At 37.0% G+C, this 12634-nt stretch overlaps 1 protein-coding gene across 12 annotated transcripts in view; it reads right to left on the reverse strand.

Annotated features, from left to right (window-relative positions):
• NOX4 (NADPH oxidase 4) overlaps window positions 1-12634 on the reverse strand; it is a 183390-nt gene that overhangs the window by 104433 nt on the left and 66323 nt on the right. For all 12 annotated transcript variants that reach the window (XR_015157409.1, XR_015157410.1, XR_015157412.1 and 9 more), the window contains one exon: window positions 2370-2586. Coding sequence is in view for 8 of the 12 variants with exons in the window: in XM_086383221.1 (XP_086239347.1) it covers window positions 2370-2586 (217 nt within the window). In the remaining 4 variants the exon portion in view is untranslated. The remainder of the gene's footprint in view (window positions 1-2369; window positions 2587-12634) is intronic.

The following is a 12634-nucleotide window of genomic DNA, read 5'->3' on the forward strand; positions in this document are numbered from 1 at the left end:
ATGCTCACTGCAACTTACTGAAACAAGAGTAAAGTATAAAATAGAAGGGAAAGTAATGTCAGGACCCTACCCTATCCTATAATATTATAAATACTGAGTTGTAAAATCAGTTTATTGAATGCTTGATATTATCTGCTTGGGGCTGTGCTAAAATACATGCATTTTTTTAATATTCACAATAACTCTTTGAAGCAATTATTGTCAGCCTTAATTTTCTGATGAGGAAATTGTGGCTTAAATATGTAAATATACTCTGACCAACCTCTATAAACTAACATGTAGGAGAAAAAGAATACAAAACCAAATTATCTTGCCACTATCAAGGGTATAACTACCATTAACAGGTGGTTTATTGTTTCATATATCCTTCTGGGCCCACAAGAATATATGTTGTATATATACAATATCTTTCTCTAAAGGAAGAAGAAAGAGAAGTAAAAGCTCAAGTAAATCTGGAGTATTTTAGTAAAAAATGTACCAGTCCAATATTTGTTTAAAAAAATGAGAACCCTAGGTATTTTTAATGCACACAATATGCATGCATAATATACATATACAAAATGTATAACCAATGTAAAATATGTATGCACATATTTTTAAGCATGGGCATACCACATGTGTTGTTCACAATTTACTTTTACATAATATGATATGAACAGAAGATACTATTTAGAATTTGGAAACCATGACAATTTTGCATGTATGCTGGAGGCATAACCCTGATCCCAGGATAAGTGCATAGCCTGTGTGGTCAACCTTTCTCCTACAACTACACACTTTATCTCCCTCAAAACTTGGAGGCCCCCAACCCAAATGTATTTTCATGGTCACCTTTTAAAACCTAATCTATAGAGTTATTTCAGAAGGTCCTTCTTCCTTCCATGCAAATCATGCCTGCTCCTCACATTTATTGGGTTGGCCAAAAAGTTTATTCAGATTTTTGCATTCCCATCTTATAGAAAAACCCAAACGAACTTTTTGGCCAACCCAACAGTTAGGAACTGTGTGCAGAGTAAGCATCACAGGACAACCTCTGCAACTTTGGGACAGTTGCTTAGCCTTTGGGCATCACACAAGTAAAATGGGACTCACAATACCTGCCTTCCCTAACATAAACCATTGTGTGAAGCCAGAAAAGCTCTGAAGATTGTAAAGCTTAAAAGAAATCTAGAGGACTGTTATTAATAAGAAAACAAGACTAACACACTCATTCCAAAGGCATCTACAAATCACTATCTTTCGACTCCCCTTTCTTCTTAAAACAGACATTCAATTTCACTATTTCCCGACTTTCATTTGGTACAGACACAGAATACAGGGTGTAATATCCACGTGGGCAGCTCCCATGGCTACAAGGGAAGATTATGACTCTTACCAAACTACTAGTTGGCTATTTGGGGAAGAGGTTTCGTAAGAGCAAGGTAATTTGGTTTTGTATTCTTCTTTTCCTACATGTTAGTTTATAGAGGTTGGTCAGAGTATATTTACATATTTAAGCCACAATTTCCTCATCAGAAAATTAAGGCTGACAATAATTACTTCAAAGAGTTATTGTGAATATTAAAAAAAATGCATATAATGTATTTTAGCACAGCCCCAAGCAGATAATGGCAACCCACTCCAGTATTCTTGCCTGGAAAATCCCATGGACGCAGAAGCCTGGTGGGCTATAGTCCATGGGGTCGCAAAGAGTCAGACACGACTGAGCGACTTGACTTGACTTTGAAGCAGATAATATCAAGCATTCAATAAACTGATTTTACAACTCAGTATTTATAATATTATACATAATATTGTACCATAATAATATTATACCATAATTTCCTCATCAGAAAATTAAGGATGATGGTAATTGCTTCAAAGAGTTATTGTGAATATTAAAAAAGCATACAGTATATTTTAGCACAGCCCCTAGCAGATGATACTAAGCATTCAATAAATTTATTTTACAGCTTAGTGTTCATAATATTATACATAATATTACACTATACTGTAATAATTATTATTAGTAATACTAGGTTTTTCACTATTATTGTTCTTATTCAACCCACTTTTCTCAATGCATAAGGAACGTATCTTTGCCACCTTTCTTATGGCAAGCATCAGTGCCACAATTTGCAAAGATCATATGATGAGTTAAACAGGAATTTTCTATATTCTGTAATATCATAGGTCTATCTCATTGAACAGTAGGCTGGCTATTATGTAATAACACATACTAATTTGCTACTGAAACAGCCTGAAACCTTCTCTTCTGGAGGAATAACTACTGTATTACCTTCAAAAACATGTTTAAATGCAATGTTGATCAATTTTTTATAGGAACATGGACTTTGCAGAGATCAGTAAAGACACAGGACTAATCTTACCTGTGGAAAATTAGCTTGGAACCTGGGCTCTTCCATACAAATCTTCACAAATGTGTTCTGGGTAAGTTCATCAGGCTTTGAAAATCCTCCAGGAAAAGATTCGTGAAAATGTTCTGAGAGATGCTCTGGTAAATGAGTATTCTGGTAGTGGGTTCCATTAAGATTAATGCAGCCAGGAGGGTGGGTATCTAAATTAGTTTGATACTTCAGCAGCCCTCTAAAATTCATAAAAAAATAAAAACAAAGAGATAAAAAGGAAATTGAAATCACAGTCACAGTATAATAAAATAACCTTTTTTTCTTGTTGACTTCCACATACCATTTATTCAAGAAGTGCTTCTCATATGTCTTACATAACAGTAATTGAGAAATCTTAAAAATCTTAACAAATTCATTACTGTGGAACTAAATTAAAAAATTTGGCCCTCCCCCAAAATATACCATATGAACAGAAGATACTATATAGAATTTGGAAACCATGACAATTCTGCATGTATGCTGGAGGCATAACCCTGATCCACAAATCCATGGTAGGGAAGAGGCATGCAATCTTTCCAAATATTCTGGAATTTGACAGCTTTTATTTCAAGTCTATTAAGCATTTATACAATCACATAGAAGTTTTCACTTCAATAAACACATAATATGAGCACTTTCACTATAATTTCAAACACAAATGGAAAAGTACAGGGTTCACATTTGATTTGGCTAAGACGAGACAAAACAAGCCTTGCTGATTCACAGAGAAACGTTAAACAAACACGATAACAGAAACTGGAAACGTGCATCTCCTATGGTCCGAAAGAAATTAATACACTCCATAAGACCCTAAACCTGTGTACTTTTCAATTTCTCCATAAACAAGAACCACAGTAAAGGCCCACAATAATGAATCAGGAAGGAAAACCTAAAACCCTAAAATCCCATTCTGATTATTTCATATTTTGTGAGATTTAAGATAAGTCTTCAACTTTCTCTGTTCTGTATTTTTTATCAAAAGGAGTTAAGTAAGATCTACTTCATAGGGATAGTGCATCAAATCATAGATTTATATGAGTTTTTTTTCTTTTGCATAAGTAAATCTTGAAGAAAAAACTAAGACTTTGAAAAGCATTGAAATGTTTATTTTAATTTTGAAAATATTAAAATTTTAGTTTCCAAAATTCTTTTTCTTGGTTGGCTACGAGTGTTTTAAAATTGCCCTTCATGCTAACCCTAACCCTAAACTTTCATGTTTTATATTACCCAAATAATTTTAGTATATTTAAAAAGTACATCTTTAAGTTTACCACAGCTACAATAATTATGTAAATGATTTTCACAAAGATAATATTTTAAAACAACAAAGACTATAACAAGAATAATGGTATGAAATAGATCTAACATATGAGAGTTAGGAAAGCAATGATTAAGTCCTTGGTGGAATGTACCATCTACTCAACTTGGTCATTCTCTAATTTTCTCCTGATGCTTATGCTCAATTCCCTTTCACTTTTCATTTTATTTTACTTTCTTCCCATAACTAATCATCAGAGAACACACAGTACATGTAATGAGCTTCTAGGTAGTGAATTACATTACATAATATCCAGGGTAGGCCACACACACATTTTTTTGAAGTAATGTAAATATGGTCTAAGTATGGAAGAAATTAGGAGAAGGCAATGGCACCCCATTCCAGTACTCTTGCCTGGAAAATCCCAAGGGCAGAGGAGCCTGGTAGGCTCCAGTCCATGGGGTTGCTAGGAGTGGGGCACGACTGAGTGACTTCACTTTGACTTTTCACTTTCATGCATTGGAGAAGGAAATGGCAACCCACTCCAGTGTTCTTGCCTGGAGAATCCCAGGGATGGAGGAGCCTGGTGGGCTGCCATCTGTGGGGTCGCACAGAGTCAGACACAACTGAAGTGACTTAGCAGTAGCAGCATGGAAGAAATGCACAGATATTGTACAAGTATGAGAGAAGTATGTAATTCTTTATAAAATTCTAGTCACATAATACAATTGCTGTGCCATTCTACTTAGAAAATCTGATAATTTGGTACAGCTTTGATTACAAGTAATGAGTTACCCAAACTTGCTGCTCCTACTGACTACCCTGAGGGTAGTGGCTGACAGGTAGACAGGCCAAAAATCTGGAGCAGTTTTTCTATTGGCCATAAATTGAACAAACTGGGATAATGCAACTGGCATGATCCTACATGGTGCTACCAAGTTCAAGAAATACTCAAACCTGGCTCCTAACCCTTCAGAAACTTAAGATCCAGTTTAGAAGGTATCTTTAGAGAAGCTAAACATAACTCAGACCACAGATGATGACTTGATTGGAGTGACTTAATGACAGCTTAGTAATGTATGGTAAGTATGAGGTCCAGTCCAAAACAATTTATATTCATTTCATATTATCCTCACAACAACTACTGTAAATAGGAATAACTATTTATCAATTAAGAAACTATTTTAACAGATTAAGTAATATCACAGCAAGTAAGTGGCAGAGCTAAGATTTGAACCCAGATTTGACTCAAATTTTATGGCTCTTCACCTCTTTACTATACAGCATGCTAACTCACTGGATTACTAGATCCTCAAAACTTTCATTTGAAAAAGATAAAGGACGGACAGATCAATATTTACTAAGAAAGTATGTCAGAAAATTTGTAAACATCTATTTCCTACTTGAGTTTCTCTGGTGGCTCAGTGGCAAAGAACCCGCCTGCCAATGCAGGAGACACGGGTCAGATCTCTGGGTTGGGAGGATCCCTTGAAGGAAATGGAAACTCACTCCAGTATTCTTGCTTGGAGAATCCCATGAACAGAGGAGCCTGGTGGGCTAAAGTTCACAGGGTCGCAAAAGAGTCAGACATGACTTAGTGACTACATAACTAACATAACTAAATAACTAAACAACAATAACAACGAATTTCCCACTTAAACTTCAAAATGACATACAAGGTGTTTTTATTCCCATTTTACAGATGAGAAACCCATATTGTGCAGGTCAGAGATTCAGTCAGTAGTAGTCAAAGCATGGGGCTTCCCTGGTGGCTCAGATGGTAAAGAATCTGCCTGCAATGCAAGAGACCTGGGTTCAATTCCTGGGTTGGGAGGATCCCTTGGAGAAAGGGATGGCATGGTACTCAGAAACTTGATCTCCCTCATTCCAAAACCTATGTCACACAAAGAAAATAAATAGGTTAAAGAAGGAGACATCCAAGAAAGGGGTTCAATATGAACAAAAGCCTGGAAATTAGGTCAGATAGAGTGTCGTGTGTCTGTGTGTGTGTGTAAGAGACAGAGAAAGTGGGAGAAAAAGAGAGAGAGAAAGAGAGAGAGAAGGGGCTGCTGAACATCAGGCAAAGGAATGTAATTTATTCCTTCTCCTAAATCATAACAGCATTCAGGTTGGGCATTACCCCATGTACAAATGGTCCTTATTAGGATAAATGTTGTTGCCATGCAGTACAAATCTTCAGTTCAGTTCAGTTCAGTCGCTCAGTTGTGTCCAACTCTTTGCTACCCCATGAACCACAGCACGCCAGGCCTCCCTGTCCATCACCTACTCCTGGAGTCCACCCAAACCCATGTCCATCGAGTCGGTGATGCCATCCAACCATCTCATCTTCTGTCTTCCCTTTCTCCTCCTGCCCTCAATCTTTCCCAGCATCACAAATCTTCAGACCAGTCCAATCAAATAAACAATGTTGTTCCTGGTACATAAAGTAGCACAAAATTTTCTAAAATCCCTTTTAATTTGGAGAGCTTTATGTTATTTTAAGCTGTTCTCAAGTTTAATGGCATAGGTTACCTATGTCTATGCCCATTAAAGTGGTATTTTCTTTGTCTCAGAATATAAGTATTGTCATTGAAGGAACACATACTAAAGAAAAAAGATCTACAGACAGACAATGATAAACAAACAAAAATTACCATTCATCAGAAAAAAAATCAAGCACAGAATCTTGGGGTTTTTGTATAAACTGTGTGTATTAGTCACTCAGAGGTGTCTGACTCTTTGCGACCCCATGGACTGTAGCCCACCAGGCTCCTCTGTCCATGGAATTCTCCAGGCAAGAATACTGGAGTGGGTACCCATTCCCTTTTCCAGGGGATCTTCCTGATCCAGGGATTGAACCTGGGTCTTCTGCATTGCAGGCAGATTCTTTACCATCTGAGCTACCAAGGAAGCCCTTTGTATAAATTAGGTGGTAAAGATACTGAGGAGTTCAAAAGGTAGGACAGTGGCAGGTTTTGAACTTAGTATCAAAAGGAAAGGTGGTACATGCCAGACAGGTGCTTGCTGCTTTACTATTCAATCTATTTCCACAAACTTCATAACACATGTATGTGGTACAGATGAGTGGCCTCGAAGGAAATTCAAAAAAGAGGGGATAGAGGTATACATATAGCTAACTCACTTTGCTGTACAGCAGAAACTAACATAACATTGTAAAGTAACTATATTCCAATAAAAATAAGAATAAAAAAAGATCAGTCTCCTCATCTTAGAATGAGTGAAAACATTCAGAGCTGTTAGGTAATCTGCCCAAGACCACACTGTCAGTCAGCGGTCAAGTCAGACAAAGGCCATGCTCTTCCCGTGTACCAGGCTTGCTCTCCCTGCAGAATTTGCATTCTGCTTATGAACAGTACTCTGAAATCAAAGGCCTAAGTATGCAAAGAATACAATTTTATGGCTCTACATGACTGTATATATCTAAAAAAAGGAAGTAGTATATTTCTAGCTAGCCAATAATTTTATGTTATTTTTAAAGTTCAATGAAATGCAATAAACTTACCTTTTCATTGTATTAGTGAAAAACGAGTGTTCATTTCTTTGGTACTAGTGCAGAACTACGGGATAGTGCAGATAGCTAAGGGAGTTGGTGATGGACAGGGATGCCTGGCGTGCTGCAGTCCATGGGGTCACAGAGAGTTGGACACAACTGAGCAACTGAACTGAACTGAAGTGCAGAAATTCTTAGAACATGCAACCTTAAATAAAACATCTCTTTAAAAATATATTTCAAGCCCCTAAAATACTTTCACTCTGAAGAATTTTGAATTTTGTGGTTGTTCAGTTGCCAAATTGTGTCCCACTCTCTACAATCCCATGACTGCAGCACACCAGGCTTCCCTATCCTTCATCTCCTGGAGTTTGCTCAAATCCAAGTCCAGTGAGTCAGAGATACCATCAAACTACTTCATTCTCTGTTGACCCCTTCTCCTCCTGCCCTCAATCTTTCCCAGCACCAAGGTCGTTTCCAGAAAGTCAGCTCTTCATATCAGGTGAATATTGAATAGTAATGCACATTAAATATTATAGACATGGGATTGATAGATAAAATCAAATATCATCTTTTAATCTAATTACTTCAGTGTGACAACATTTGTTAAAACGGAGTTCCATATGTGGTCTCGATGATTTATTTGAGTCCCTAGTACCTATACCTATTTCAGCAGACCTAATATACCTGCCTTTCTTTAGAGTTTAATGCAATAACAAAGCTCATTTGAAGTAATGCTTTAAAAAATGCACAGCTCTCCTCTGTACCTGCCAAGTAATCCTGATCTTCCTCATTGCCCTACCTCCCCACTGAGATATACCTATTTCACACTGATTATTATTTAAGTTTTGGGACTGATTAATTTAAACGATATAGCCTCTGCCTTCAAGAAGCTTACAGTTTGGTGCACTGCCACCCGAAAGAACTTTATGTGATGGTGGAAATGATCTAAATCTGTGTTGTCCAGCCATGGGCTACTTGTAGCTGTTGAAATGTGGTAGTACAGGCAAAAACTGAATTTATCATATTATTTCACTCTAATTAATCTAAACTGAATAGCCATTCCACAAATTTAATGGGTATAATTAGATATGAAAGCAAGAACAGCAACAAAAACCCAAAATCAGTAATGCTATATAGATGTGTTAATGACCTCTAAAGAATATACAGAGATGATGAACTCTGATTATGACATTCTGGAAAGGGCTTTGTGGGATAAGCAACTGAAGGAAATGGAGATCCCAGTGTAACAGGATAGGGAAATGGAATTCCAATACGAGAGACTACAATGAACAAAATACACTGTTTATGCCCAAACTAGTAGAAGGGCTAATATCTTGTGCATTATATATTTCCCTTATAACCATACTCACTGCCAAATCTCTTCAACTCTCCAGCAAGTTTCTTTCATATTTAAAGTCTTCAATGTATTTCTAGCGAATTAATTTTTCAAAGCAAATAATAACTACATAATTTTTTAAATATGGCAAGTGCATCTCAAAGTTACAAGGAACACTCTTATATTGTTGTATCTCTTAAAATTAAATGAAAAATCATTTGAAAATGAAAAAGGAAAGAAAAAGATGTTAGTCAATTGGAAGCAGAAAGTCTTGCCAAGTTAAGACAGGGTACAGTAGGGGATGGAGGTACACAGACTATGGGAATAAGAATGCTTATTACTAATTTTTTGGGGGGTATTATGTTCCAAAAGAGAGATTTTTAAGTATCTGTGGGAATGTCTAGTGTTCTTCAATCATGAGAAATCAAGGATTTTATGGTTTATCAAAATATGTGGTTGTGGACACAATTGTTTTTGCACTCATAAGGATTTCAAGCTGCACTTTCAACACTCAACAGCGTTTCCACAAAACAGGTTTCCTTCTATTTTTCCATTTTGCCTCAAGAAATACTTCAGTTATACTACTAACTTTTTAATGCCTGGTTATGACAAAGTCATTGAAAGTAATATGGTACACAGAATAAATCTTTACCAGATTAAAACACAGAACTCACAAGAACATTTTCTAGTAAAAGTTAAATACTACAAAACACCATGCCTGCCCAAAGGAGTGTCACAAAATCATCTCTACTTTAATTGCAAGTTACAAATTTCTAACAAAGGCAGTGTAGCTTATGAGACCTTTATGTTTTTAATGATTTTAATCCTTTTTTAAAGTAGAGGAAAAAGTCCCACAAGGAATGCATTTTTTACCTAGTATTCTATAACATACAAAATGCTCCTTTTCTTTATAGAAAACAATATAATACCTAATTACTGGCCGTTTTTTTCACTTTGCTTCAAGTACAAAAAACAAAAAGCTTAAGAAAATAACAAAATACACCCAAATTCAATATTTCAAAACCCACTGGAATTCACCGGATTCTGTGGAATCTACTAGAATGTGCACTACTTAAGATCAAAGATTTGTCTTGTGTTTAAAACAGGGCCTGTAATTCATAATGTGTTAATAAATATTCATTGAATGGATTAATAAATGCCTGAAGTATATAAACAATTTTTGTTCTGTCTGTTGAAACATTTGATTAAGGAGTCATCTGGTTTTAACAGAGACGTTAGTTTGAACTCGTTCAGTAAAGATGTCTAGACTTTCACAAATGGCATTTAGTAAAATAAACCATGTGTGTACACTCACCTTTGCAAGGAACAGCACTAAATTAGTCTACAACTAAGAGTATCCCTCTTCATCCTTGAGTACTGTGAAGTCCAACCTGAGATCTCAGTCCTGCCCTGAACTGAGTCCATCCTAACCTAAGTCATCAAGAAAGTCAAGCCTATCTCAGCATCCTCTGAAGGTAGAGTGCTTTTCTAAGCTAAGTACCCAGTACATCTCAGGTAAACTGTAAATGTCTGGATATTCACCCAACCAAAGCTTCTACTCTCAGCCTCACTTTGTCTGGTCTAGCCAGCTTCTGGCTAGAAACTTGCCTTTGCATTCTTTCCTGGGCTCCTGCTTTGGATGCCTGAATGTATTTGCATCCTTCAGCTTGACTGGAGCAACAAAACGGATGTATGACCCCTGTGGTCTCAAGGGCTCCTACTCTGAGAGTGGCTGCTGTTGCTGCTAAGTCGCTTCAGTCGTGTCGGACTCTGTGCGACCCCATAGATGGCAGCCCACCAAGGTTCCCCCGTCCCTGGGATTCTCCAGGCAAGAACACTGGAATGGGTTGCCATTTCCTTCTCCAATGCATGAAAGTGAAATGTGAAAGTGAAGTCGCTCAGTCATGTCCAACTCTTAGGGACCCCATGGACTGCAGCCTACCAGGCTCCTCTGTCCACGAGATTTTCCAGGCAAGAGTACTGGAGTGGGTTGCCATTGCCTTCTCCAACTCTTAGAGACACATTGTAATTGATTAAGTGCTCTGTCCCCATCATCTTCAAATGCTTAGCAATTTATTATCAAAGGGCCCTGCATTTTCATTTTGTAGTAAGCCCTGGAATTAGGTATCCTGCCACAGACTCTGTGTGGCTGGCAAAACAAAGCCTTGGAATCTAAGGACCTAGGACTGAGATTCAAACCTTCCTTAAGTGTGCAAGTAAAATAGGTCATTCTAATAAGCTTCCTCAGCTGAAAGAGAGATAGTACCTGTTATCCTCTACTTAACAGGTTTATAAAGGAAAGGGCTTTGATCTCTTGGGAAGGAAAAAATATGTTAGCATCTAATATTTGTTAATATTTCCTCTGCTTTCAGGCTTTATTAAAATGGCAGCATGGGATAAAAGGATTATTCCACATTTCAGAAAAACACTGATGTACTGGAAACATTGCTTATAATAAATTTAGCCCTTGTTCCTTCTCCTTCCTCTCCAACCTTCTTACCCTGTACCTCCAGCCAGAACCATTTGTTATTATAAATAAGGCCCCAGGAGAAAAACCTAGGTTAAAATTACATGAGAAAGTATTCAGTCTGAAGTTCACGATTTCTATCCTCAAAATGGGGAGAAAGTAAACTCACAGTTTAGAAGATTAAAAATTCATTAATAAGTATAGCTTGTAGTATAAATTGAGCTTCCCTGGTGGCTCAGTGGTAAAGAATCCACCTGTCAGTGTTGGAAATGTGGGTTTAACCCCTCGGTCAGGAAAATCCCCTGGGGAAGGGCATGGGAACCCACTCTAGTACTCTCGTCTGGAGAATCCCATGGACAGAGGAGCCTGGCAGGATACAGTTCAGGGGTCGCAAAGAGTCAGACACAACTGAGCATGCCACACGCACACACACACAGTAAAAATCAATTTATGTACATGAAAATGTCTTGTATATATTACTTACATATATCTATATATGTGGCATCCTTATGACAGAAAATACCCCATAATCTCAATCCCCACACCTACCTGGCTTTCAGGATAAAATATCAACAAATGTAAATAAATCATAAGACTTTAGTTAGGAATTATTACATAAAAAATCATTTTTACCTAAGAATGAAAATAAATCCTGTGAATAGGAAATTAGAAATGAGAAAAATACACACATATTTAAAGGTCATAGTTGTATTGAACATTATATTTATTAACATACGGAAAACATAAAAATATTATGGAAGGGGACTTTGGATTGTATATAACAAAGACTTACTTTCTCAGGAATTTTACTCACACTATATATTTAAGTGAAAAATTAAAAACCAAAAAGTGAAGGAAGACAGATGAAAATTTTTCTCCCATGATCCAAAGAATTTTTAGCCACAGAGGCACACAAAATCTCCAATAAAAATATGCCAGTCTACAATACAACCAAAATAGTCAAGACTTCAAAGTTAATTCCTCTGGCACATGAATTGATATTCTAGTTGCCATAATAACTTATTATCTCAACAACACTAAATGTAAGTGACAGGCCCAGAATGGCAAGCCAAGTGACATTTAAACAAATACACAGATTATTTTTATTGTTGTCTGCAATACTTTGAAGAAACTTGTAAGGGCCTAGAAGTACAACACATTCCTAGATAAAGGCAAATTAACACAATTCCATGTAATCCGGCAAATACTGAGCAAATGAGGATTTGTGAAAGGAGTTTCACAGATAAAGATCAGTAAGAAATAGTCCTATCCTAACCAACAGGGACCTAGTGTCTAGCACATGGAACTCTGCTCAGTGCTATGTGGCAGCCTGGATGGAAGAGGTGTTTGGAGGAGAATGGACACGTGTATATGTATGGCTGAGACTCTTTGCTGTGCCCCTGAAACTACCACAACATTGTGAAGCGGCTACATCCCCACACAAAACAGAAAGCTTTTTAAAAAGGAAATAATCCTATTTTCAAAACCACTGCAATTTACCTAGGATATATCACTCTGTTGAATTTTCTTTTCTCTTTGGTATTCTAACTCACAGATGCATAATGGAGATAGGCTGCAGAGAACACTGGGATTTTCTACTGTTCAACTACAACTTCAGCTATCACCTGACTTTCTCCCTTCTACCTAAGGTTTTATATGCGTGTGTCTGCGT

This window comes from Bos grunniens, chromosome 29 (assembly GCF_055505025.1).
Source record: "Bos grunniens cultivar Pamir isolate PY7600 chromosome 29, Bosgru_T2T1.0, whole genome shotgun sequence".
Taxonomy (NCBI): Eukaryota; Metazoa; Chordata; class Mammalia; order Artiodactyla; family Bovidae; genus Bos; species Bos grunniens.